Below are 25,930 nucleotides of genomic sequence, written 5' to 3'. Positions count from 1 at the left end.
GTGGTTCTGGCGGAAGAATTCTCAGATTCCTAATTGGGGCTATGTACTTTCTAGTTGGCTAGTTATCATTAAGATGTCTCACATTTCTGAGCCTCAGTTTCTTTAATACAGGGATAATAATATCCATGCCTTCATGTCATTATGGGGGCTAAATTAATCCATGTAAAGCAGTTAACAAAGAGTCTAGCACATAGTAAGCATTCCATTAACATTCACTGTTACTTCTCTGGACTAGGCACTGTGTTGTTTTCTGTATATGATGCAATTGAATTGTTACATCATTTTGGGATATACTCTGCGGAAGCTGTTCCAGCTCATAAACACAAAACTGAATTCTAGGACTGATTTCAGAGCCTTTTCAACTTGTGTTACATTTATTCTTGGTTTGATTGCCTTACTTTTGTGGCTGAAGAAATAGAAGGTCATAAAGGTTAATTTTACTCAAGATGCTTTAACTGATTCAATATAGATAGTCTGATTCCAAAATCCAAAGGCGCTCATCTCACTAGCTTAGAAGAAGAGAAAGCAAACAGAGAGGCAACAGCGAGAGCTGGAGGAGGGTAAAATCCAGAGTGAGGGGGGAATACTTTGTTTTTTATCTCTAACAGGGCCCTGAGATACTTTTGAGACCAATGAAAGCCAGGCCAGAAGAAGGCGGGGTGGGTGGAGCTGAGCCAGGGCCAGGGATAAACACCAAGTCCTAACTCATAGTACTCACCCGTCTTCCGTTCGTCCTCAGTGCAGGGCAACAGGTAAGAGCTTGTTTCCAGCCTGGTACATTCTCTCTGGGTATGCCTGTCCATCTCAGGGTTTCAAACCCTATTGTCTGCCTAAATCTGACATTCTGTTTCTTAAAAACAGTCTGTCATTTTCTTCTTTTCTGTCTCTTCCCATCTTTCCCTGTTAATGGGCTTTTGCTTCCTTTCCCATTTTCTCTCTGTTGGTAGTTTCTGATATTACTTCACCTACTCTGCAACACTCTTGCTTTCTCTTATTTTTCCTTCCACTGAGTTAGTTCTCTTGACATGTTTCCCCTTTTCTGTCCCTTATCCTCAACTCTGTGTCTCTGTCTCTGTCCTGTTTCTTTCATGAGGTCCTTCTGCTCAAGGCTAGCACTCTACAATTTAGAGCCACAGCTTCACTTCTGGTTTTCTGATGGTTAATTGGAGATAAGAGTCCCACGGGGACTTTCCTGCCTGGGCTGACTTTGAATTGCCACAGCCTCCTGAGTAGCTAGGATTATAGGCGTGTGACACTGGCACTCAGCTTACTATTTCTTTTATAAAAAAGAATATCTTTATATTTCTTCCAGCAATCCTCCATTTCTCCTTCCATTAATTCCCTTCTCTCTACTTGAACGAGGGGATAGGTTGACAGGTCATAGTTCAGGGAACTAGATTTTAGAAGGAAAATATAAAGGGAAATAAAGGGGATAAAAATGAAGAATTGACTAAGGAAAGATTTCAGGAAGTTGAGAATTGGTGAGATAGATGAGTTTCTGTTCTGATTCTCTTATTCCAGGTATGTAAAATACTATCTTCAATGGTTGGATCAGTGTACTAAGAAGGGCAGTAGGGCCTGATGCCACCAACTCCTAAAGAGAAGTAACTGATTACCTTCCAGCCCTAATCGATGCTTACAAATCAGAGCACACATAAAGGGAAGGGAGCAAAGAATGCTGTAATGAATGGTTTCTGGTTTCTCTGCTTGCATCAAGTTGTGGTTGACCTTTCTGACCTTTAGGACTGCTGATTGGGTGCTGGCATGAAAAGGAATTGTAAGGATACAGGGAAACCCTTTGATCTATCACTTGGCCTGAAATTTCACTATTATCTCTGATTAAAAGCATTGTTTTAAGTAGAACCTTGACAAGCATTTGCACATAGTAAAGTGTACAAATAGTTGAGTGGTGGAACAGAGGACTGAATAAATCTTTTTATTGTGTATGTAGGTCCTGGGGACTGTCCTTGAGCTTCTTTTGCTCAAGGCTTGTGCTCTACCACTTGAGCCACAGCTCCACTTCCAGCTTTTGCTGAGCAGTTTATTGGGATAAGAGTCTCACAGACTTTTCTGCCCAGACTGGCTTTGAACTACAATCCTCAGATCTCAGCCTCTTGAGTAGCTAGGATTCCAGGCATGAGCCAAGAGAACCTGGCTCTGAATAAATCTTTACTAGTACCTAAAATTTTACTTTAATTGGGTATTGGCTTGTTTGGCAAAGGCATTGGTCACAAGAGGTAAATGTTCTAGAAAGGAGTTTGTGTTAGTGAGCACAGTATAGTATCTGGAGTCAGGCCCTCAGCTACAAAAATATGTAATAATATTTGAATCATGGTCCCATAGTAATTAATATATAGTGCTCTTTGGACACGGACTTCTTTCACTTACTCTTTCACCTAGAGAAGTTACATAAATCTCCCAGGGCCTCAGTTTTCTTACCAGAGGGCTTTCGTGAAGACTGAATAAGTAAGTGAGTGTGTATCTAAATATCAGGATCAAGTGGAATCTATGAAATTACCTAGTGTAATGTCTGTGGAGAAACTGAGTCCCAGAGAGGGTAAATACAGATCCCAAATACACAGAGTAAATTGTTACAGGACTGAGACAAGAATTAGGTCACTAGCTTTCCGGACTTTGCTTGCCATATTCATGATGTGACTTTCCTCAGAAGTACTTTCATTTTCTCTACATAGAAAATTAGAGAAAATACTTTTTAGCACTTTTCAGTATTTATTTGGGGATAAGTATTATTAATCTTTCATATAGATTATCTTTCTGAGTCTTCACCACACCCTGTGAAACACCTGCTCTATAATATCTAACTTTTTAGTTACAAGATATATAGCAGGCAAGGCACTTTCTTAAGACCCTAAGCTAGTGGACGGTGAATCCGGGATTCAAAGTCAAGTATTTTCTCCAGAATCTGTGCTCTTAATACTCTAAATTACAAAAACTGCCTTCCTGATTAAATTTTATACTCTATAGTCTCATGGTAGGATGTGGTATGGAAACCTAATAGGCCTAGACTACAAAATTATGAATCATAATGACATCCAGACAGAGGGAAAGAGGAGTAGATTCCAGGGAAAGATAAAGGTAAAATTGGAAGCAGAGCTTGAATATATTCCCAGGACCCTGAGTACATCATGGTCAAAAGCTTATTAGAGGCCAGGTGCTCATGGTTTACATCTGTAATCCTAGCTATTCAGGAAGCTAAGATCTGCGGACCATGGTTCAAAGCCAACCTGAGTTTATCTCATATTAACTAACCCCCAAAAGGCATAAGTGGAGCTGTGACTCAAGCAAAAAAGTTCAAAGATAGTACCTAGGCCCTGAATTGAAGCCCTTGGACCGGTACACCCCTGCCCCCCAGAAAAAGCTCATTAGAGAGGATGAGTGTACTGAACTTCTTCATTTTTATACATAGAAGGTAGGCCTTATTCAACCATCATTCTAAGGCAGGACTGGACTTTGCCTCCAATCTTGGGGGCTTCCCATTTCACTACATAGTTCAATGTTGCTATTATTGCTATGTTGATTCTGGGGGGATCTTGGCCATCCATCTTAACTCAGCTCCAATTGCCAGAGCCCGCCTTAGCCAGATGCTCAGACGTGATTCCAGGAAGAGGCTCCTCTTCTCTCCCACGCCCTGGACTCAGCTTGGGGAGTGGTCAGACACCAACAGTGATAAACTCTTGGAGCTTTATCTGTGCTCTACAGGCTCAGCTCTGGGTGCTTTAGCCTTCCTGGGCAGGCAGGGGAAGGGAAACTCTTATCTACAAATATGAAGTAGGCACTGGATCAAATTCAAGAACAACTATGTGAGGTAGGCACAATTATCTCACATTTGACAGCTGATGAAAGCTAAGACCCAAAGAGAAAGAGAGTGACTTGTCCAAAAGACACCAAACAAAGCAAGTAGTAGGGCTGGAATTTAAAGAAAATCTAATACTTATTAAAAACTTACTATGTTCCACATGGTATGTTAAAGGCTTCACGTGGATTGTTTAGTTGTTTCAGGAATCTTTCTGCCTTTCCTAATTTCAAGGCGCCATATCTCCTGAGCCTACAAAGTAACCCAGGCTGCTGTGACAGCCTGTGAGAGTTACTCTAAGATAGAATAAGAGGGATGGGTTCCTTGTGTAGTAAGAAGAAGGCTTTCTTTTTCTTTTTGAGATCAGGGACGGAGGAAGGTAGGTGAGAGATTGCTGTCTGAGAACAGGTTCATGAGCTCCACCTTCTCGTCAGGTCCTCACAGCAGAAGGCTTTATATACTGAGAATGCTGTTCACTTCTATGCAGTAGCTTTCTTGGCAGTGTTAGAGCCTTAGTCTTCCCACATAGTTCTGTATGTCTCCTTATCTTGTCTGACCCTTTGACTCTGGCTTCATAATTTGTCCTATTTCTTTCAATTTTTTTTCTCCCTCTTGCTTACTGTAGCTGTCTTTCCCTTGGTATGTCTCAGTGTTTCCTCCTCCTCCTCCTTTAGCATCTCCGTTTCAATCATTAATCTTTTTTTTTTTTAGCTGCCCACTTCTTTTTGGCACTCAGCTGTTCTTACCTTCTTTATTTGCGCCATGTCCCCTTTCTCCTACCTCTTTCTTGCTCAACCCTCCCTAGAATTTCTCCTTTATATCTGAGTCTTACGGACTCTCTGCCCCTGTTGGATTATTTTCTCCCTGTTCAGTTTTATGAGTCTTTGTATATTCCTCTAAATTACTGGATCTTTCTTTCATATTCCTTTTGTGATCCTCTCTGTATTTTCATCCCTTCATTCTCTCCCACTCTCATTTTCTCTCTCTCTTATCTTACTCTTTCTCTATTCTTCTGAATTCCTCATTATTCTCATTCTGTCTTTCAATCTCCTTCCTCATGTCTGATCACATTTCTACCTTGTCCCTTTTCCCTCTTTCTCACCCATAATTTCTGCTGTAATTCTACCACTAAGGCCATACCTTTGTTTTTCTCTCTCTCTATCTCTCTATCTCTGCTTTCCTTCTTTGATTTTTCTCCTATTTTTCAATTTATTTTTACTTTTCCCATACTTCCCTTCTCTTTCCTCTATTTGAGATCATGCTCACTCATTCATTTGCTCCAGAATTCAATAAATATCCACTGAGTGCTATATGTCATTTGGTTTCTCTTTTCCTGATCTTCTCTGTGGTCCATTTTTTTCTTGTCTTGGCCTCTTCCTCTTCTTCTGACCCACAGGCAACATCTTTATTCCTCATCTTCCAGCCCCTTTAGGTCTTTCTTTCAACTCCTCCTTTATCTGTGCTTATCCAAAGGTCAAGAGAAAATCCAAAAATAGGACAATATCAGCCTGGGGGTATATAGTGTGAATGTCCTAGGACCTCCTTTCTTATTGTTACCCAGATCTCTTTAATGTGGTAACTGGTTTTGAGCTTCTTCTCTCTGGCAGAGCCTTCTCAGAAAATGCTCTGAGACAAGTCTGAGGAGCTATGTCAGTCTTCACTTGGCTAAGGATAATATCCTTAGAAAGGTTTCTAGCTTCGAGTATTCATTAAAGCTGATGGTATCAACTCTTATTCTACCACACACAAATACATTTCAATGATCCTCAAAAATCACAGAGTGGCAGAATCTTAAGCCGAATCCAGGATTTCTGACTGTTCTGATAACATTAGAATAGAAGTCCTTTCCCTGTCCCCGAGGAAAGCACTAAGCTTTGTATGGGAAGCTGAAGTCAAAGAATCAAACATAGGAGTGATCCTTGGCTTATATCCAAGCTGTCATAATGGAATCTCATCTCTTCCATATTTTCTGCAGGACTTCGGGATCAAGATGGTGGCAGCAGCTGTGTTGCTACAGTGCTGCCCAGTGCTTGCCCGAGGTCCCACAAACCTCTTGGGTAAAGTGGTAAAGGCTCATCCATTCCTATTTAGTAGTGGACGCTGTCCTATCCTGGCTACCCAAGGACCAACATGTTCTCAAATCCATCTTAAGACAACCAAAGCTGGAGGAGGTAAGAAGAAGTCATTAGCAGAGCAGAAGTGGAAATAGAATTCAAAGACCTGTCTGTTAAAAATGCTTACCACACATTTACTCTTACATTAATTTCCATCCGATCTCATATTCATGAGACAAGTGCAACAATCCAATAGTATCCAAGATATCTTGCTACATGGGAAAAGCAAGATACATGTAGAATGTAAAATATTAATCTAAGTCCATCTTTTAGGCTATATATTGTAAATACACATATGGTATGTTTGTCAGGTTTTTTTGCTGTAGTGACAAAATATTTGAGAAAACGTACACAGAAGATGAAAATAGTATTTTGGTTAGTGATTTCATAGGTTTCAGTCCATGGATAGCTAGCTGGCTCCATTGTTTTAAGTCTACTATGAGGTAGAACATTGTGTGGCAGAGGAGAATGTGTAAATCATAACCAAAAGGTTTCAAGTCATGCTAGCCACCATTGTCTAATAATTAGGAAAGTTCATATGAAAACGGCAAGGCAGGGGCTGGGCAGGGGCTTAGCTTAGATGAGTGGTTGCTTAGTATGCATGAAGCTCTGGGCTCAATTCCTCAGCACCATATAAACAGAAAAGGCCAAAAGTGGCGTTGTGGCTCAAGAGGTGGGGTGCGAGCCTTGAGCAAAAAGAAGCCAGGGACAGTGATCAGGCCCTGAGTTCAAGCCCCAGAACTTGCAAAAAAAAGTCAAGACGGAATGAACTGCTTAAAAATATACCAATGATATGTCTTATGCCAGGGTGTATAGAGTCTCATCACCATGCTCTTTATACCCTATACCCCAGCCATTCAGAAACACTAAATTACCTGACTCAACCCCACTGTCTCAATATTCTGTACCTTTGCTCCTGACATAAATTATTATACTTTCCCTTATTATTACCTTCTCTAATACATTACATTTATACTGAGCTTGGGTGTCATCACATTTGCACAGCTGCTTACACTCTAGCCTACCCAGTGTTAACCGTTAGCCATGCCCTCCCATCCTCCATGCCATCCTACAACTATTCACCATGTATCTTCAGTGTGTATTTTCTCCACCTGCTTACGAGCTCCTCTAGCACAGAGACCAGATTCATGTATCTCTATGATTCTACCATAATCTGAGATAGGGCTTAGGATGAGTTATGTTTCATTATCATTGTTGAACTAAACTTGTAACCAGAAATGAACTCCCTAACACTCTCTTATTGTTGTATAGACTCTCCATCTTGGCCTAAAGGCCACTGTCCCTTCATGCTGTCAGAACTCCAGGATGGGAAGAGCAAGATTGTGCTGAAGGCAGCCCCCGAAGTCCAGGAGGATGTAAAAACTTTTAAGACAGGTTGAAATTAAGTTCTTCTTTATTCAATCTCTACTATTAATGCCTAAATCTACTTCATCATAGTCTTGAGTTAATAATAATACAAAAGACACTAGTACACAACTCCTCATGAAATGTCTGACCTTTTCAGGGAAGTCATGATAGGCAATAACTTCACTGCACACTGAAGCATGCACTCCCCAGTACACATGCATGTCCAGATACCCATAACTTTTAGCCTGAAGTCTATAATGAGCTTCTAGAGTTCTGCCTTCCCTCCCCTAGATAGCTAAATAGAATCCAGAAGGCGAGGATCCTACATTTAAGCAGGACCACCTCATGAGAATGTGGATTATAAATCTTTCATATAATGAAAGAGAAAAGGTAGGAAGTAGACATGCCCTTTCTTTTTTCCACATACTTCTTTAATGAGCCTTGTTTACTGAAAGGTATTTTGAATGAGTAGTTTCATTAAAATAAATTAGTAATTTTATTAAAATCACCAAGTTCTCAATGAGATACATCTTTTAGAAGGGTGTGGAACCCAAGGGTTCCAACTCAAGTGGTGCAACCACCCATGATCCTAACACCTGAGAGATGGCCTCACTTCTAAGCCCTTTTTGGGATATCATTAAGGCCAATAAATTCAAAATAGAAATGCAAGCATGTTCAGAACAAAAGAGTAAGGTCCATTTTCCTGCATCTGTCTCTGAAATGCAGAAACCAAATGTATTTTCTTGCATCTGTCTCCCAAATGAAGGATGTATTGACCCTCTTACCTCACTAACCTAAGGGAAGATCCTAGTGAGAAATGTGACTTATCACACAGAAGGTTCCTTGACATTAAAAGACTTGTCACTTGGTGCAAGAAGGGCTCACTTTGCATGTGCTTTCTCTATAGAAAGCAAAGAATATAAACTCAATTTTCTATTTTTTGCATTGAGCCTAAAGTGAACTACACATGTTGACTGTTGCCAATGAATTCCATACTTCTCAGAAATGCTGAGCTCCCTGGCCTCAACCAGCCTGAGGAAGACACTCACTCCTTCCCAGGATCCAGAGCAGATTACAGGAAAACTTACTCAACTGATTCAGGACAATATGGCTGGTAAGTTTGCCAGGGTCGAAATAAACCTGGGACAGAACAGGGAAGGAGTCCTGCAAGGGCATCTGACTCAGTGGAAGAAAAGGGATAGAGGAGCTTTGAAAACAATAGAATCTAAGACACATTTTAGTATTGGTACTTGTCATATGTGTGAACTTTGGCATGTAAGTATCTTGTCTTAGGTGGGATTTTAAAATCTACCTCAAGAGGTGATCCTGAGAAGAAAACAAAATTATGGTTATGGAAGTTTAACTTATTATAAAGACATTAAAATATTAGTGTTTCTTCCATTATTTCTTCTCTATGCTTCCCTCAAAAACCTTTACTATTCACAGAGCCTTTGGACTTCTCTTGTGTGTTCATATTTATTTACTACAATGCAATTTGCTCCATTTTTCTAATTTTGAATTTAAGGAAATTAAGGAATTACTTTCCAACCAACACAGAAAAATATAGAGGGAAAATTAAATCACCCATAATTCTACCATTCACCATTAACTTTTTGTTATATTTTCTCCCAGATACTTTCCTATACAGCTAAACACAGGGTGGAGAGGGAGGGAAGGAGAGAAGGGGAGAGAATCCCTCTCTACTCTCATCACCATATATGCATGTTGTTTTGAGAAACACGATTTTCTATCCATAGTTTGTTGTATTGCTTTGTTGACTTAACAACTTAACAAGATGACATGGGCATCATTTCACACCCATAACCACAGAGCTGCTACTAGTTATGAAAAGCTGAAGTATGTACTGTGTGGTAGACATAAGAGCATTCTGCCAATAAGCACCTATAATTCAGGTTGTTTCTAATTTTCTTTGTTTACATTCTTCCCACTTAGATTGCATGTTAGTTTTATCTACATGTAAATATACTCAAAAAAACTACATAGCATCACTTTTTCTGTATAGGTCCTGGAGCTTATTAGCTCAAAGCCTGGGTGTTGGCCCTGAGCTTTTTTCTGCTCAAGACTAGCACTCTACCACAGCTTCACCTCCAACTTTTTGGTGGCTAATTGGAGATAAGTTTCATGAACTTTCCTTCTCAGGCTGGCTTTGAACTGAGATCCTCAAATCTCGGCCTCTTGAATACCTAGGATTGCAGGTGTGAGCCACCATTTCCCAGTCCTTTTTATAAAAACTTAGTATGTCACTTACTTCCGGATACTTACTTTCTATGTAACCTTGAAAAGTTAACTAACCTCTTCATGTCTCATGCATCAGATCCTTCATCTATGAAATAGAGTTACTAATAAAATTTTCTACATATGGCTTCTGTGAGAAATAAGTAATATTTTTAAGTTCCTGAAAGTGGGCCTCATATCTATAAGACATTCAGTAAAAACTAGTCATGATATTGTAATTCAATATTATCTGTTTTTATTGACTACTATTACTAGAGTAGAGTACTATTATTACACGAGCCAAGTGTTAGTTTGGGTGCATTATATAGTTTGTTACCAGATGCTCACAGTTTTGCAAAGAAATATGATTAGTCCAGTCTACAGATGAGGACATTAAAACAGAGAAAGAGGACTCATGCCTTTCTCAAGGCCATATAACTTGTAAGTGACAGAAATATGACTGACTACAAACTACATCTATTAGTACTCCTTCCACTGATACTGGAAGTAATAATTCCAGTTAGAAGGCTACTGTACTAACCCTTGGAAGAGGGATGAGGTAATGCCAAGGAAGCCTGAGTGAAATGTGTAAATTTATTACTGAATGAGTGAATAAACAAAAGTACAGTTGAATGAAATAGTGGAGAGTTAATGCAATCCAGAAAACTAGGGGCAGTACAAATACTTGAAAAACTCAAAGCCAACATGGATAATATATAGAGTTGGGTGTCAGTACCTCATGCCTGTAAATCCTAGCTACTCAGGAGGCTGAGATTTGAGGATCACAGTTCAAAGCCAGCCAGGTTAGGAAAGACCACGAGACTCCCATCTCCATTTAACCTCCAAAAGTGGAGCTGTTGCTTAAGTAGTAGATCACTAGCCTTGAGCAAAAAAAGCTCAGAGACAGCACCCTGAGTTCAAGCCCCAGGAGTGGCACCCAAAAAAATCAGCCAGGAAGAAAGATATTAAATATATTACTTTCATTCTCATTTCTACTCCAACAGGAGACCATGTCTTTGGTTATGACCAGTTCTTCAGAGATAAGATCATGGAAAAGAAACTGGATCATACCTATCGTGTGTTCAAGACTGTGAACCGCTGGGCTGATGCATACCCCTTTGCGCAACACTTCACTGATGCATCTGTGGCCTCAAAGGATGTGTCTGTCTGGTGTAGTAATGATTACCTGGGCATGAGCAGGCACCCTCGGGTCTTGCAAGCAACACAGTGAGTAGCAGAGTCTAGATCATGAGCTGTGGGGGCACATCTATAGAAGATCAGGAGGCACACATGTAAGGGAAAGACAGAGTTGGCAGTGGAAACCTGAGTTGTACTACAATGTGTTGGGCTAAAGTCTTTCAGACTATCTACACCTCAGATATGAGCTCAATCAGTCGACATGACCACAAATTTCTAAACTCCTGAGTGTCTGGTATTGTGGAAGATGAGAAACCAATCAAGGTCCTTTGTTCATGAGCTCATATCTAACTGTAGAATGAGCACTGCCAAAGATAGCATGTAACCCTCCCTTTAAATTTTCCTACTGCTCAAGTTCCATTTAGGTTCTCTCCAACCTCCACAACATCCCTAGATGCCTCCATCTCTAAAAGGTCCCATGTCTCCTGTCCTTCCTATACTGAATCACATAGGACACAATTCATATAGGATTCCCTAAATCAACACTGAACCCCCCCCCCCCCCCCATACAGAAAAGGCTTCATATCTGACAGTGTTTTTGTTTTTCTACTCCTTGTCTCTCTTCTGTTTTCTCTGGACCAGGGAGACCCTGCAACAACATGGAGCTGGAGCTGGTGGTACCCGCAACATCTCAGGCACCAGTAAATTTCATGTGGAGCTTGAGCAGGAGCTGGCTGAACTGCATCAGAAGGATTCAGCCCTGCTTTTTTCTTCCTGCTTTGTGGCCAATGACTCTACTCTCTTCACACTGGCCAAGATCCTGCCAGGTAAGTCAGCAGCATGAGACTTGTTCAGGGCTGCTATTCTATAACACAGTATCTAGTCTCACTACAGCCATTTCCCTCTGTTCCAAGTTCACTTGCTCTCACTGTTATTCCTCTTTACCTACCTTGCATATTGTCCAAAAAAGAAGATTATAACCTTCTGCTCTCATTCTTTCTATACTTGGATTGAGTAGAGTATCAGAGAACATCGCCCAACCTCACAGCATAATAACACCATGAATTCATCACTACCAGCTCAACTGGGCTATTAGTACTTATAAATAGTTTTATTTCTCCACAGCTTTCTCAAATCTTCTTTTGTTTCCCCTCTAAAACCTAACCAAATAACCTACATCTCCTTCCCAAATAATACAGAAGCCACCAGACATGATTTCTTTATTTATGAACACTAGACCTACCAACTTCTCTGTTCATCTGCCTTTCCTCATTCTTTTGTTACAATGAAAGATACAGCTCTCCTTCTGCCTAGAGGCAATTCACCTACCTACACACTGGATCACATATTTCCACTTTCCTATTCTCAATCAGTAATGGCATCACCTTTTTCCAACACAGCTCAGCCTCAGATGAATACCACTCTCACATTCTGCCATGTCAATCCTTCACTCTTACAATTGCTGAGAAGGAAGCCATTAACAAATCATTCCCCACCTTCCACTCCATCCTCTATGTTGTCTGGCAATCCCGTTTCCCTAGGCAGTTGTTAGTGGTGCTGTGGCTCAAGCGGTAGAGCACTAGCCTTGAGCTGAAGAGCTCAGGGACAGAGCCCAGGCCCAGAGTTCACGGCCCACAACTGAATAAAAAAAATTCCTATGCAACTGTCCAAGTTTCTAGGGAAAGTTTCAATCTTCCCATTATCCCCAAACTCCCATGCTCCTTCTAGCAGAGGCCCTTGCCTCTTATTGCACTGACAGTAGAAAACAACAGACTGCAAGCATCCTCAACTCCTAACCACAAAATACCTACAAACACATGCAGACTCACCTGTTTTCTCCTCACTATTTGTTTCCTGTCACAGTGGAGGAGATGCTGCTTTCCTTGTTAACTAATCCTTCCACTGGTTCTGTGCCCCTACTCCCCACTATCTACTCAGGAACTTCATTCAATTTCCTCATAGTCTTCTATATCTTCAACCCCTCACTCTTTTTAAACATGTTCAATCCTCTTACATCTTATTGCCTCAACTCATCATTCTGTAGCTACTGCCCTCTTTCCCTTATAACAAGCAAACTGGCTTGTCACCAAGCTTGCAGTCTATTACCTATCTCCTGTGGATTCTTCAGCACACTGTAAATATCACAACGATTTCTTGGGGTCTTTTTCTAAGGTCATCTATGACTCAAATCAGGTCAACAATTCTGAAATTTTTTGTCAGTCTCCTCCTCTTTAGCCATTAGAATTCAATTAATCTATTTTACCACCACACTAGCCTAGAAACTACATAACTTTCTTTGCACTCTACAATTTATTCTGCCCAGGATTCAGAGCGATATTTTTTTGTGCCCATACTGGGCTTCAACTTAGCATCTTGTTCTCTTGCTTGATTATTTTTTGTTTTTGGTGAAGGTTGGTGCTCTATCACTTGAGCCGCACATCTATTTACAGTTTTTGATAGTTAACTGGAAATAAGAGATTCACAGACTTCTCTGCCCTGGCCAGCTTCAAACCAAGATCCTCATATCTCGGCCTCCCTGTAGCCAGGATTACAGGTGTGAGCCACCAGTGCCTGACTCAGATCAGTATTTTTGGTGTGTCCCGGTACTAGGACTTGATCACAGGGTTTCAATACTTTTTCCTCAAGTCTAGCACTCTACCACTTGAGCCACATCTCCACTTCTAGCTTTCGACTGGTTAACTAGAGATAAGAGTTAATGCACTTTTCTGCCTGGGCTGGCTTCAAACCACAATCCTCAGATCTCAGCCTTTGGAGTAGATAGTATTATCAGCATGAGCTGACAGTAAGTACCCAGCCCTAAATCATCATTTTCATTCATCCATTCATTCAAGATATATTTCCTTAGGGTATATTGTGTACTTAACCTTATGATGGGAACAAGGGATATAATGATAAAATGATTTCATTCCTGCTTTGAAGAAACTCCAAGGGATACCCTCCAAGAAATCATGACTATTTTCTTAAGTAGAAGTTATCTTGTACTCTTATAAAAGGTCACATTTCTTTAATGTCAGTATAATTTCCAAAATCCAAGAATCAACAATCTACCTATTTCCCACATCGCTTGCCCTCCCAGTAAAATTCCCTGTACTCCTCATAGTCTAAAGAAAGGCCTTTCCTTTTTCTGGAGCTTTGTTTTCTTCCTTGTATAGTAAAAGCAATGGATGTCATGGACATTATCTGTCCTTGTTCTGACCTGTCATGAATATGTTTCCAACAGTAAAAGCCTGGTAAGTATTCACTCCTGTAACTATGAAAGCTGGAAAAGGTAAGATATTAGACCATGAAAAATCTGGCATCATCCTGATCTACAGATATTCCCTGAGATTAATTCCATTGTAAGCCTTAATTTTATTTGTTGAAGAGAATGAACCTAGGCCCTATCCTCAAGAAACTCTAAAGAGTCTTGTGAAATTAATTTTATCTCTACTCCAAGACAGTGATAAGCCAGGGAGGAATTAGAAAAGATAGGAAGGTGCCAGGCTCATACCTATACTCAGGAGGCTGAAATATAAGGATCATGGTTTGAAACTGATCTGGACCGGAAAGTCTGTGAGAGTCTTATCTCTAATAAACTACTCCCCCTCTACTGTCCCACAAAAAGAAGCCATAAGTAGAGCTGTGGTTCAAATTGCTAGCCTTGAGCAAAAGCAGCTCCGGGACAGCTCCAGGCCCTGAGTTCAAGCCCCAGGACAGCATACAAAAAAATCAAATGAAAGTAAGGGTCAGAATTCCAGGGCAAGGGAGGAATGAGTGTCACCAAGATTTCTAGAGGAGGGGTAAGCAGGACAGGATCTTCAAAGTGAAGAAAAGAGGGGAGGGGGAACTTCCTTTCCCTGATAGGTCACACCTAAAGTCTGAAGTGGGCATACTGAGAAAGAAGCTTAAGAATTACATTTGGTTCTTCAGGGTGTGAGATTTACTCAGATGCAGGCAATCATGCTTCCATGATCCAAGGCATTCGCAACAGTGGAGCAGCCAAGTTTGTCTTCAGACACAATGACCCTGATCACCTGAAGAAACTTTTAGAGAAATCCAATCCCAAGACACCCAAAATTGTGGCATTTGAGACTGTTCATTCCATGGATGGTATGTATATGTGTGAATAAATACATGTTTACTAATATGAATCTCATAGAAATTTGATAATGATGATGATGATAACTAACATTTACAAAGTGCTAATTGCATGCCATGCAAAAGTATTTCTATGTTATATCTACTAATTCATTTACTCTTCATGACAGTTCTATGAAGCAGGTGCTATTATCACCTTTATTTCTTTATCTATGAGAAACTGGGACAGTGGTTTCAATTGGAGTAACTTACTCAGCGTCTTACAGCTAACAAATGTCAAAACACAGAGGTAGCAATTACATTCATCTTACAAGTAAAGAAAGTGAAGTTCACAGATGATATTAAATTTTGTTTTAGGTGGCTCAGGAAATTGGTGTCAAACATATTTTCACCAAGGATGTATAACTCCAATGTCCTTGAACAATACTTGTTCCATTAGAAATGATGTGCAAATCAATCATCTGTTTCTGACTTCTGCAATGGAAGCATTCATAAATTATTACCTAGGATTTCTCCTAAGGTCAAATATGAAGCACTGGAATCAAAATAGCTTTTGAAATCACACAGAGCTGCATTCAAACCCCACATCTGACATTCATCTTTGAGAACCTGAACAACTCTTTACCTCTCTGGGCTTCAATTTTCCCCGAGGTGAAATATCTGATGGTAAAAATTGGAGAGGATGGAAGCCATTCCATTTATTTTGTGCTAATAGAAATATGTCACTGTGCCTCCCTACTTATTTTCTTTTACTAGATGCAACAAGGCTCAAAGCCTTCTATTGCTGGCCCTGTTGGACGAAAGTCATCTTATTTAGGTACTTTCTAATGGATATATTTAAGGGACAAGGTCTCATTTTGCCCCTTTTACAACTTAAACAAGAGAAGATTGACAGTATTCCCTGATTTAGCTAGCATGTCATAAGCATCATGTAATAATTGTATACATAGGCTTGGATCCCAAACTGTCCATATTCAAATGCCAGCAGAACAATTTATTAGCTGTGGCAAGTTTCAAATTGTTCTCTATCACAGTTAACCTAGTTACAAGATGGAGGTAATAATAGAATGGCTGTGAGAATTAAATGAATTAATATATGTAATAAATTATTGCCATGACCACACCCACATTTCTACAACCAGTAATAAAGTAAAACTATCATATTTGTATATTTTTAACACTAAGACTATTAAAATTCACTATTTCTCCAGGAAAATTATGTTGGGATCATACTACTGACATTTACAAATGAACGGCTCCATTTAACTTATGGTAGAAATTGCCAAACTGTCAATTACAGGAATGAATTTTTCTCTAAAATGATACTTTAACCATCACATTAATTTCTTCCCTGTCATGTTGTCTTACCAACTTCCTACATTCTTTATTCCTGGTCTGAAGCATCTGTTTCTCCTATATTCCAAAGAGCAAAATAATGGAAAACTCTGTGGGTTCTTACAATATGAAGAGTGGCCACGAAGCCTATTTCATGAGATTTACAGCCATTTGAAGATCTGTAAACAATTTATCAACCTACAAAACATATAGAATAATATGTGAAATGGTAAATCTGTATTGAAAATGGAAGGAAATATACAGATTACTTCTAATTCACTGTCACTTCACAGATTATGATTTTGACTAAGGGTTCCTTGAGAAACTGCATTGGCAAGTATAAGAAAAACAGTACCATAGGGACTTAGAAAATACAAAGTAACAGAAGCACAGAGACACAAGCATACAGAGAAAGTCCGAAGAAAGACAGGCAGAATGGTACACAGAAACAGATAGGGGAAAGTAAGGGAAAGAGAGGAAAAGGAAAGGAGGAGAGAGAAGAGGCAGAAATAGAAATAAGGACATAGAAACAAAGATGGAAATGAAGACAAAAATGAAGATAATAATAGAAATCCAGAAAGACTGAGGGAGGGCCAGTGAAGAATAAAAGCATTAACAGCTGTCAGAAGTACCTGGCCAAGAGGTGAATGGGATCTGAAATCAGAACAGTAGTTAACCTAAATCAAAAGATGAGAAGTAACTTATGTAAACAAAGACATCATATAGACTAGCATCAACCCTAGATAGAAATGCAGACTTTCAAGGGGAAAAAAAGCCAGTGAAAGGAGTATGAAAATGGCAGAAACAAGAGGATAGACATTATAATGAAGTAAAACTAGAGAACCAGCACTTAATCCCAGGCCAGGAAAGCAAACACAACAAAAGCATGCACATACTCATGAGCATGCACATGCACACACACACGCACATACACACACACACACAAACACACACACACAGACAAAGTTTGTAAGGAGTACAAATGGTTGATGCATGTAAAGAAGTGTGTAATATCCCAAATGAGACTGCACAGCTTTCTTTTTCTACAACACTTTTTTTCCAACCCTGGGAAATTCCATACTGATGATGGGACCATGAAAGGGTATGATTTCTTGTCCTCTGCTTTATCTTTTGCTCAGGTGCCATCTGTCCCCTTGAGGAGTTGTGTGATGTGGCCCACCAGTATGGGGCCCTGACCTTCGTGGATGAGGTCCATGCTGTAGGACTGTATGGGTCCCGGGGTGCTGGGGTTGGGGAACGTGATGGAATTATGCACAAGATTGACATCGTCTCTGGGACTCTTGGTGAGTGAATTGCCCTTATATGCAATCCAGAGGCTCTTGCAGGATCCTTTACTTCCTCCTTCCCGAAAGCTGCAGGAGCTGTTGGGGTAGAATTTACAGACCAAATATGTCGAGCAGACTGTCCTACCAGATCCCCTCTATTCACTCTCTTCCCACTGCAGCCCTTCCTGAGAATGTCTAGGAGGGCTGGGCTAAATAGCCAACTTGAATAGAGAGCTCTATTTTCCTCCCCCAGCTCCAACTCCAGACTTCATCTTAGCTCCACTCCAGGTTTGAGTAGCTAAAGGTCCCCACCCTGCTCCTTCCTATCTAGTCATTACATATGGAAAGACTTGACAGCTTTATCTTAAGAGCCACAGAATTATCAACTCTTTGCTTGTCATGGACAAGAGAGATGAGAAGAAGCCTAGAAAGGGAGTCTGGAGTCCAGCTTCTAATATATCACCTTATGTGAAATGGAGAATGGTCTTGTTTCTCGGGGCTGATTATAAAGTCTGTGCATATCTTTCATCTCTGTTTCTAGGCAAAGCCTTTGGCTGTGTGGGCGGCTATATTGCCAGCACTCGTGACTTGGTGGACATGGTACGCTCCTACGCTGCTGGCTTCATCTTCACCACCTCACTGCCCCCCATGGTACTCTCTGGGGCTCTTGAATCTGTACGTCTGCTCAAGGGAGAAGAGGGCCAAGCCCTGAGGAGAGCCCACCAGCGGAATGTCAAGCACATGCGCCAGCTACTAATGGATAAGGGCCTTCCTGTCATCCCCTGCCCCAGCCACATTATCCCTATCCGGGTGAGAATGCCATGCTGCTTCAATGCTGTCCCCACCTTTCTCTTGCAGGAGCCTTTCCACATGCACTCTGAGCAAAAATGAACTACTACTCCTTCTTGAATGACATCTATTGGTATGAGTAAGTCAGTAAGTCAGAACGTGGGAAGCATGCTTGTGATAATTTGTGGATGAAAAAAGTCATCCTAATATTGGCAGAAGGATAAGTTTTAGAACAGCCCCCCTCCCACACACAAATGCCAATACCAAAATCCACAAATGTTCAAATCCCTTTATAAAATCGTGTATTTGCATATAACCTATGCAATCCTATATACATTAAATCATCTCTAGATGACTTATCCTAACTTAGTGTAAACTCTGTGTAAATAGTTGACAATACTGTATCATTTAGGGGAAAAAGCCTATAGGTTTATTAAGCATGCAGGGTTTTTGCTGTTGTTTTGTTTTTGGTTCTTTTGGTGGTACTAAGGTTTGAACTCAAGGCTTTGCAATTGCTCTAGGTAGGTGCTCTTAACACTTCAGCCACACCCTTGTGAACTTTTTGATTTCCTTAATTTTTGAGTAGGGTATCATATTTACACATAGGTTGGCCTAGACAACAAACCTATTTGTGCTTCCCACACAGCTGGGGTGACAGGCATGTGAAACTATACTCCAGTTTTTTATTGGTTGAAATGGAGGAATCTTATGAACTTTTTGCTTGAGCTGGCTTGGTACCATTGTTCTGATCTCTGCCTCCTGAGTATCTAGAATTACAGGTGTGTGATACTGTGCCCTACTAAATACAGATTTTTTGTTGTTGTTTTCTTGTGTTTCTTTTTCCTTTTATTTTTTTAGTCTGAGATCCATTGAATCCCTGGGTACAAAGCCCACAGATATAGAGGGTCAACTGTCACAATTGCTCACTAGGCTAACTCAATGTTCCTTAAAAAACATTTTTAAATACCTGACATTCTCATTAGCTGACTGCCATCTTTGAGGTGGCTTGATAGGATTTTTGTTTCACCCAGCACCACCCCAAATTAATCTATTTGATTGCCTTCAAAAACAGTTTCAAGTCAAAGTTCCTAGTAGTAACTCCACCTCTCCTTCAAATGCAGTTGCTGGTTCTGGACTCTTCCTTGATAGAAATTCTATGGCAGTCATTGACAATGCCCCTTATGAAAAAAATCCACGCCCCAATTCACTGATGTCCTTGATTGGATTCCCCCCACCTGCTTAATGGAGCTAGTGGCAAGCCCAGGCTGGCACGTATTCAATGACCTTTCTTTTGAGCCCAGGTGGGTGATGCAGCACTCAACAGCAAGATTTGTGATCTCCTACTCTCCAAGCACAGTATCTATGTGCAGGCCATCAACTACCCAACTGTCCCCCGAGGTGAGGAGCTGCTGCGCCTGGCACCCTCTCCCCATCACAGCCCTCAGATGATGGAAATTTTTGTGGGTAAGTACTCAATTTGGTGGATAAAGATTATAGCATTTCCTTACCCCTCTGACCCAAAATCTAAAGAAATCTAGAAATTATTTCATTCTCTGTTGGGTGCCAGGCTCTAATACCAGGGTCATTAATGAATGAGAAACAACCCACAGACTCACAAGGGCTCTAGTTTAGTTGCAGAGACCATCACAGACACAATGACATCAAGGAGTGATAAAAGCTTAACAGGCAGTGTACTGGGCCATTATGGGATCCGAGAGGAAGGGCTAAGGCCTACAAGTAAAGGTGACAACTAAGCTGAATCTTGCAAGGTGAGTACTATTGGACCAAGAGAAGAAAGGTGTAATAGAAACCCTCCAAGCAGAGGGAAAAAATGAAGAACAAGGAAGAGAGTGAGAAACAGTTAAAGATATATCAAGAACAACAGACAGGTATTACTAGAATATGGATTAGTAGGAGCAAGGCACTGGTAGCTCCCAAGAGTAATCCTAGTTACTCAGGAGGTTGAGATTTAAGGCTCGGGGTTTAAAGCCAACTCAGGCAGGTAGGTCTATAAGACTCTTATCTCCAATTAACCAACAAAAACCCAGAAGTGGAGCAGTGGTTCAAGTGGCAGAGCACCAACACTGAGCCAAAGAACTAAGGGACAGTTCCCAGGCCTTTGGTTCAAGTCCCAGTACTAGCACAATAAAGAAATAAATAATTTTTTTAAAAAAGAATACAGGGCAGTAGGAATGGAGTGGGAAAGAGTTAATTTTTGAATCTATGAAAGGCAATGCAAGACAGGGACTATAGTAAGAGGTGTGTAGAGCTGAGTAGTTTGATTTTCCCCTCAAAAGTACAATTTCATCAATACATGTAAAGTTTATTACATTCCTGTTGAATCTAGGTATGTGTGTGATCTACTGTGATACATTCTGGTATTCTGAGAGCTGTTGGGAGAGTTCATTCATAGCTACAAAGAGTAGGAAATGTGAGACTGGATGGACTTTGTGGGTGAAGTGCATGTAGACATATAGTACAAGGATTTTCAAAACAAAGGAATTCCAGAAGCAGTGAGTTAGACTGGAAAGCAAAGGCATGTGGAAGTCATTTTTCTTGGAGTAAAGAAAGTACAGGAGTTTAAGGATGACAAAATAGGTATGATAAATTCATTCATTCATGTATTCATTCACTCAAAAGCACTAAATGATGCTAGCAATTATTATGTATCTAAACATTTTGCAGAATTAACAAATTGAATCCTCAATGTCAATGTATTGTCATCATTCCCCTGTTGTGTATGTGGAAATTGATGCATAAAAATGTATTGTTACAGCTGGGCCTGTTGGCTCACACCTGTAATCCTAGCTACTCAGGAGGCTGAGATAGGAGGATTGCAGTTTGAAGCCAGCCCAAGCAGGAAAGTTCATAAGTTTTGGTAAAGTTCATTGTTTTGGTACCAGACCTAGGGCTTAAACTCAGGGCCTGCTGGGCTCTGTCCCTGAGCTTTTGTGCTCAAGGATAGTGCTCCAACACTTGAGCTACAGCTCTATGTCCAGCTTTTTGCTGGTTACTGAAGATGAGTTTCATGGACTTTCCTGCGTGGGTTGGCTTCAAACCTCGATCCTCAGACTCTTATTTCCAATTAACCATCAAAAAGCCAGATGTGAAGCTGTGGCTAAAGTACTAGGGTACCAGCATTTGACAAAGCTAAGAGACAGCATCCAAATGAGACAAAACTCCTACCCTTTCAAAACTTACATTCTTCTACAGAGAGATAGTAAAAATATTTTTAAATAAGCAAATTAGCCATGCACCAGTGGGTCACTACTCAGCTACTCAGGTGGCTGAGATCTGCAGATTACAGTTCAAAGCCATCCCAGAAAGGAAAGTCTGCAAGAGTCTTATCTCCAAATAACCACCAAAAAGCTGGAAATGGAGCTGAGGCTCAAGTGGTAGAGCTCTAGCATTGAGCAAAAAAACACTCAAGGACAGCACTGAGGCCCTGAATTCAAGCCCCAGGACTGGCACAAACAATAATAAGCAAATTAAATACCATGTTTGTTCTAAGAGCCGTGAGAAAAAAATCAGAAAAGGGGGATGATAAGGGCTGAGGGGAGCGGTTAGTTTGGAGCTGGTCTGTAGTGTTAGAGTATCAAGGTTAGACCACTGAGAGGACACTTTTGCAAAGCTTTGAAGGAGGTGGAGTTCGATGGGCAGAGAAGGGCATCTCAGGCAGGGAGAATAGCCAGAGGCAGGGAAGACTCTAACACAAGAATATTTCTTCTATATTTAGGGAATAATATGATGAGTGTGGAGTGGTCTAAACAAGTAGACGAAAAATTAGGCATGCAATAAAATGCAATGGGGAACCAGTTTGTGTGGGATATTGTAGGTCACCAAAAGGACTTGGGTTTATACTGGAAGATCCTTAGGAATGATCTAAGAATGGCATATCTGATACAAGTTTTCACAGAATCACTTCAGCTTCTGTGTTGAGACTATCCTGAAAGGGAAAAAAGAGTGCAAGCCAATAGGCAACCACTGTAACATTCCAGGTGAGGTGGTGACTTATACTTGATGATAGCAATAGAGGTGATGACAAGGGGTCAGATTGTGAGGGTCAGTGTTTTGAAGGCTGGCTCTGGAAGTTTTGGACTGAGAACATTTAGTAGAGAGAAGGGACATGAGTAGTTAGTTCAGTGGTGTCCATGTTAAGTTAGAGATGACTACAAAACATCTGAGTGGAGATGGACAAGTGAAACTGGATATACAGATCTAGAAATCCGGACAGTTCTGGGCTGGAAATGAAAATATCAGAATCATCAGCATAGACAGTGCTTAAAGCCATGAGACTACACAAGGTCATCAAAGATATGCGCATAAAAAATATGAGGGGGCTGGGAATGTGGCCTAGTGGTAGAGTGCTTGCCTCATGTACATGAAGCCCTGGGTTCAATTCCTTAGCACCATACAGACAGAAAAAGCTGGAAGTGGTGATATGGTTCAAGACATAGAGGACTAGCCTTGAGCAAAAAGGAGCCAGGGACAGTGCTCAGGCCCTGAGTTCAAGCACCAGGACTGGAAAAAAAAGATTATAAGGTTAGAGGCCTGTCAAATAACCTGATGCATTTCCTACAGTCCTCCATAGGTTCCCACACTCCTCAGGAACAAATCTCCCCAGAGTCTGTCCTAGATACAACACTGATGCTAGTGTGATAGTATCATCTTCATCAGGCTTGTCCATCAGGCTTCATCATCAGATCCCACACAGTTCTTGTACTTAGGGAGTGGTAGAGCCAGTATGACTTCAAAAATTTTGTCATAGGATCTCTTCTCAAACTTTTTTTTTGCTAGTTCTGGGGCATGAAACCAAGGCTTGGGCACTGTTCCTAAGCTTTGTTTCTCAACGCCAGCACTCTACCATTTGAGCCATAGCTCTATTTCCAGCTCTCTTTTTGGTAGTTAACTGAAGATGAATCTCACAGACTTTCCTGACTGGGCTGGTTTTGAACCATGATTCTCAGATCTCAGCTTCCTGAGTGTTATAGGTATGAGTCACAGGTGCCAGGTGCTGGCTTCTTCTCAATCTTTTATACATCTCAGTACTTATAAAAAAAATGGCCACACCTCACACTGGATCAAACAAAGCTACTGTTGACCCTCAGAGGATTAAGAGGAACAATATTTTGGCCTATCTATATTTGTATACTGTGACATAGGGATTTCGAAGACCAAGTCTAGACATTTTCCCTCTTCTCTCTTCTACCTTCAGAGAAGCTGCTGTTAGCCTGGACTGAAGTGGGACTGCCTCTCCAAGATGTTTCTGTTGCTGCCTGCAATTTCTGCCGCCGTCCAGTGCACTTTGAGCTTATGAGTGAGTGGGAGCGCTCCTACTTTGGGAACATGGGACCCCAATATCTCACCACCTATGCCTGAGATGCTAGCTGCCTTCAATGGCTACCCCACCTGCACTTCCCTTGAGGCTGGCCTCCTCTCTCCTCTGCTCTGTTGTGTGCCTCTAGCTGATATGAATCTAAAAATAAAGAGCAAACTGCAGCCTTTGTAAACTTTTGTTCAACAGAGAACTAACAATTGCACTATACCGACTCCTTCTGACAAGTACCATATCCATGAGGAAACTACAAGTGAATCTGGGTGAGCTGACTCTCCCATTTCACTGACAGAAAAACTCAGAGCAAGAAGAAGGAAAGAAATTCACAACTGTACTGTGGCTTACACAAAGAACAAATACTTGGAAGATTTGAAATGGCTTTTCCCATGACAGACCTAGAAGCCTAGGCCCCAGGTAGCCTCAAAACCCAGATCAAGTAATTCCTAAGGACCAACTATTTCCAGTTGTCTATTTTTAGTTAAGGAGTAATGCCCTCCCCCTCCACCACAGAGAAGGAATTTTCTAGAAAGGGGACTAGATGTGTTCATCTCTTCCTGGCTTCTTCACAGGTAATCCTAATGTATTATCATCTTTCCCTCCCTTAGCATCTTATAAGACTTATCAGCCCCATTTCCCAAGGTAAAAAAAGGTTGGCTATAGCATATAATTAAAGACCATGCTCCCAGTAAGAAACTCATGATACTACTGGCTAAGGAGGCAATCTTTCCTGAGTTTTGTGGTATTCCAGGCTTTGCTGAGGCACCCTTTCTGTCCATTCTGTAACTCCTTTGTGGAAGCTGAGGGGCATCTGTAACTCCTTTGTGGAAGCTGAGGGGCAGTTGGGAAGCTTAAGGCTACACATCTCACCCACACCACACCCACTTCCTTTGCTGATCCTACCTCAGCACTGCAGAGAACTCAATAGAACCTACAACTCAATAGAATCTTTTATGGTAATGAGCACTGCTCCTCTTTCCTCCTCTCTCCCTGGGAATTATGGAGTTCTACAAGCAAACCCCATTCTGAGACAACTTCTCTGACCCAACTTTATGAAGACCATCCAAAATACCCACTCAATGTGGTATACTAAAACAAAGACAAACTTTATTCGTGAACAAATACATTTCCCAGAAAAGAAGGGGTTTAAAAAAATTCACAACTTCCTGAATGCTTTCCACATATTGCTCTTAAGAAGGTGGGGAGTGGGTGGAAGACTAGGTCACGGTATTGATGTATAAGAAGCTCACCAACAAGAGGTACGAAGAGGGGGAAAAAGGCCTTGGCATGGGAAGGAGAGGAGTGGGGGAGGGATGTTTTGGGGGAAGAAGAAAATAAGGAAAGGAAAAGGAAGAAGAGAAAAAGGAGAAGGAGGAAGAGATAGAATGAAGGTAACCCTAAGGGGTAGCTTAGGAGGAAGGAAAGGGAGCCAGCACTAGACCATGTACAATGGTGACCATACCAGATATCCCTTACCCTTGGTTGTTTCAGCTGGGTTTTCTCCAGAGGAAGAAGTTGCAGCGGGATGATGGGTCACTGGGAGGACCCTGGGGCCTGGCACACATGTAAAAGTGGCGGCCCAGGTTTGGTCCTGACTTCTTTACAGTACGCATCACACATGGCTCCTTGTGGCCTCCACAGAGGGGCACAGGAGAAGGTCCTCCAAGCACAGACTTCCAGAACAAGGTCTGTCCCTCCTTCTCATCTTTAGCTTTGGCCTGTTCTTCTACCATTTTGGCCATCACCTCCTCCTCAGGAGTCTTTTGGATCACAGGGGGAGCCACGGCAGGCAAGTGAGGTAGCTTCAAATTGGAAGATGTTTGGGAATGGCTCGAGGAAGGCTGGAAGTAGCTCATTAAGTCTTTCTGGTTTCTTCTGGAACCAGCCTGATCTGGCCGAGGCCTGGTTGTGCGCACAAGGGCTTTTTTCTGTCGTTTCTGCACCTGGCTTTGATTGCTAAAGTGAATTACCGATTGCTCTAGCACAGGTTCTTGCTCAAGAGGAACTAGGAAGCGGAGAATCTTGAGCTGGGTGCCTGCAAACTCTGGGAGGAAGCGAGTGCATAGAGGCGGACACTGTTTTGCAGGAATAGAGGACACATTCAAGACAGCACCAACAGGACAGTGGTCAGAGCCCATCACCTTAGGAAGCAGGAAGGAGGTCTGGAAGGTATCAATGACCAGAGTTCTGTCTCCTAGCACATAGTCAATTCGGGTGCCATAATTGAGATGGCGGGCTCCACTGATCACTGACCAGCAGGTGAAGGCCTTTTCCTGCTTTGGTTGGAAATAGCGGAAGCTATCAATGAAGGGCGGCCCTACTTGGGACCCAGCCTGGCACTCTTGGTTACTGAGCAAGCCATCCATCCACTTGCGCCCTGGATCTTCTTCAAAGCACTCCTGGGAAGGGGAAAGAGGATAAA

General features: G+C 41.4%; 2 protein-coding genes across 3 annotated transcripts in view; one reads left to right on the top strand and one right to left on the bottom strand.

The window, feature by feature from the left end:
- The first annotated feature begins 645 nt into the window (after nucleotides 1-645).
- On the top strand, nucleotides 646-23,675 carry Alas2 (5'-aminolevulinate synthase 2). The gene is made up of 11 exons (XM_048336858.1): nucleotides 646-752; nucleotides 5,790-5,985; nucleotides 7,201-7,323; nucleotides 8,300-8,410; nucleotides 10,536-10,758; nucleotides 11,311-11,495; nucleotides 14,599-14,778; nucleotides 17,241-17,405; nucleotides 17,929-18,197; nucleotides 19,478-19,640; nucleotides 23,392-23,675. Exons 2-11 carry the CDS (start codon nucleotides 5,805-5,807, stop codon nucleotides 23,553-23,555), a joined length of 1,764 nt encoding a protein of 587 aa, XP_048192815.1. The 5' UTR covers nucleotides 646-752; nucleotides 5,790-5,804; the 3' UTR covers nucleotides 23,556-23,675.
- Nucleotides 10,663-25,930, bottom strand: part of Apex2 (apurinic/apyrimidinic endodeoxyribonuclease 2) — a 27,483-nt gene continuing 12,215 nt past the window's right edge. Inside the window, exons 6-7 of one of the 2 annotated variants that reach the window (XM_048336860.1) lie at nucleotides 24,985-25,907; nucleotides 10,663-10,798 (exon numbers count right to left, since the gene is read on the bottom strand). In XM_048336860.1, coding sequence (XP_048192817.1) covers nucleotides 24,996-25,907 — 912 coding nt within the window. In that variant the 3' untranslated portion in view covers nucleotides 10,663-10,798; nucleotides 24,985-24,995. Of the gene's footprint in view, nucleotides 10,799-24,324; nucleotides 25,908-25,930 lie in introns of those variants that run through there. The other variant, XM_048336859.1, reaches the window with a different exon arrangement.

The sequence above is a fragment of the Perognathus longimembris genome, chromosome 28 (assembly GCF_023159225.1).
Source record: "Perognathus longimembris pacificus isolate PPM17 chromosome 28, ASM2315922v1, whole genome shotgun sequence".
Lineage (NCBI taxonomy): Eukaryota > Metazoa > Chordata > Mammalia > Rodentia > Heteromyidae > Perognathus > Perognathus longimembris.
Note: the sequence above shows the minus strand (reverse complement) of the source record. Positions and strands in the feature narration are given on the sequence as shown.

Coding starts and splice junctions, on each gene's coding strand:
- Alas2 (XM_048336858.1), top strand. CDS start 5,805: ATGGTGGCAGCAGCTGTGTTGCTACAGTGCTGCCCAGTGCTTGCCCGA. Junction 5,986..7,200: donor GACAACCAAAGCTGGAGGAG/GTAAGAAGAAGT, acceptor ATTGTTGTATAG/ACTCTCCATCTTGGCCTAAA. Junction 11,496..14,598: donor ACTGGCCAAGATCCTGCCAG/GTAAGTCAGCAG, acceptor TTGGTTCTTCAG/GGTGTGAGATTTACTCAGAT.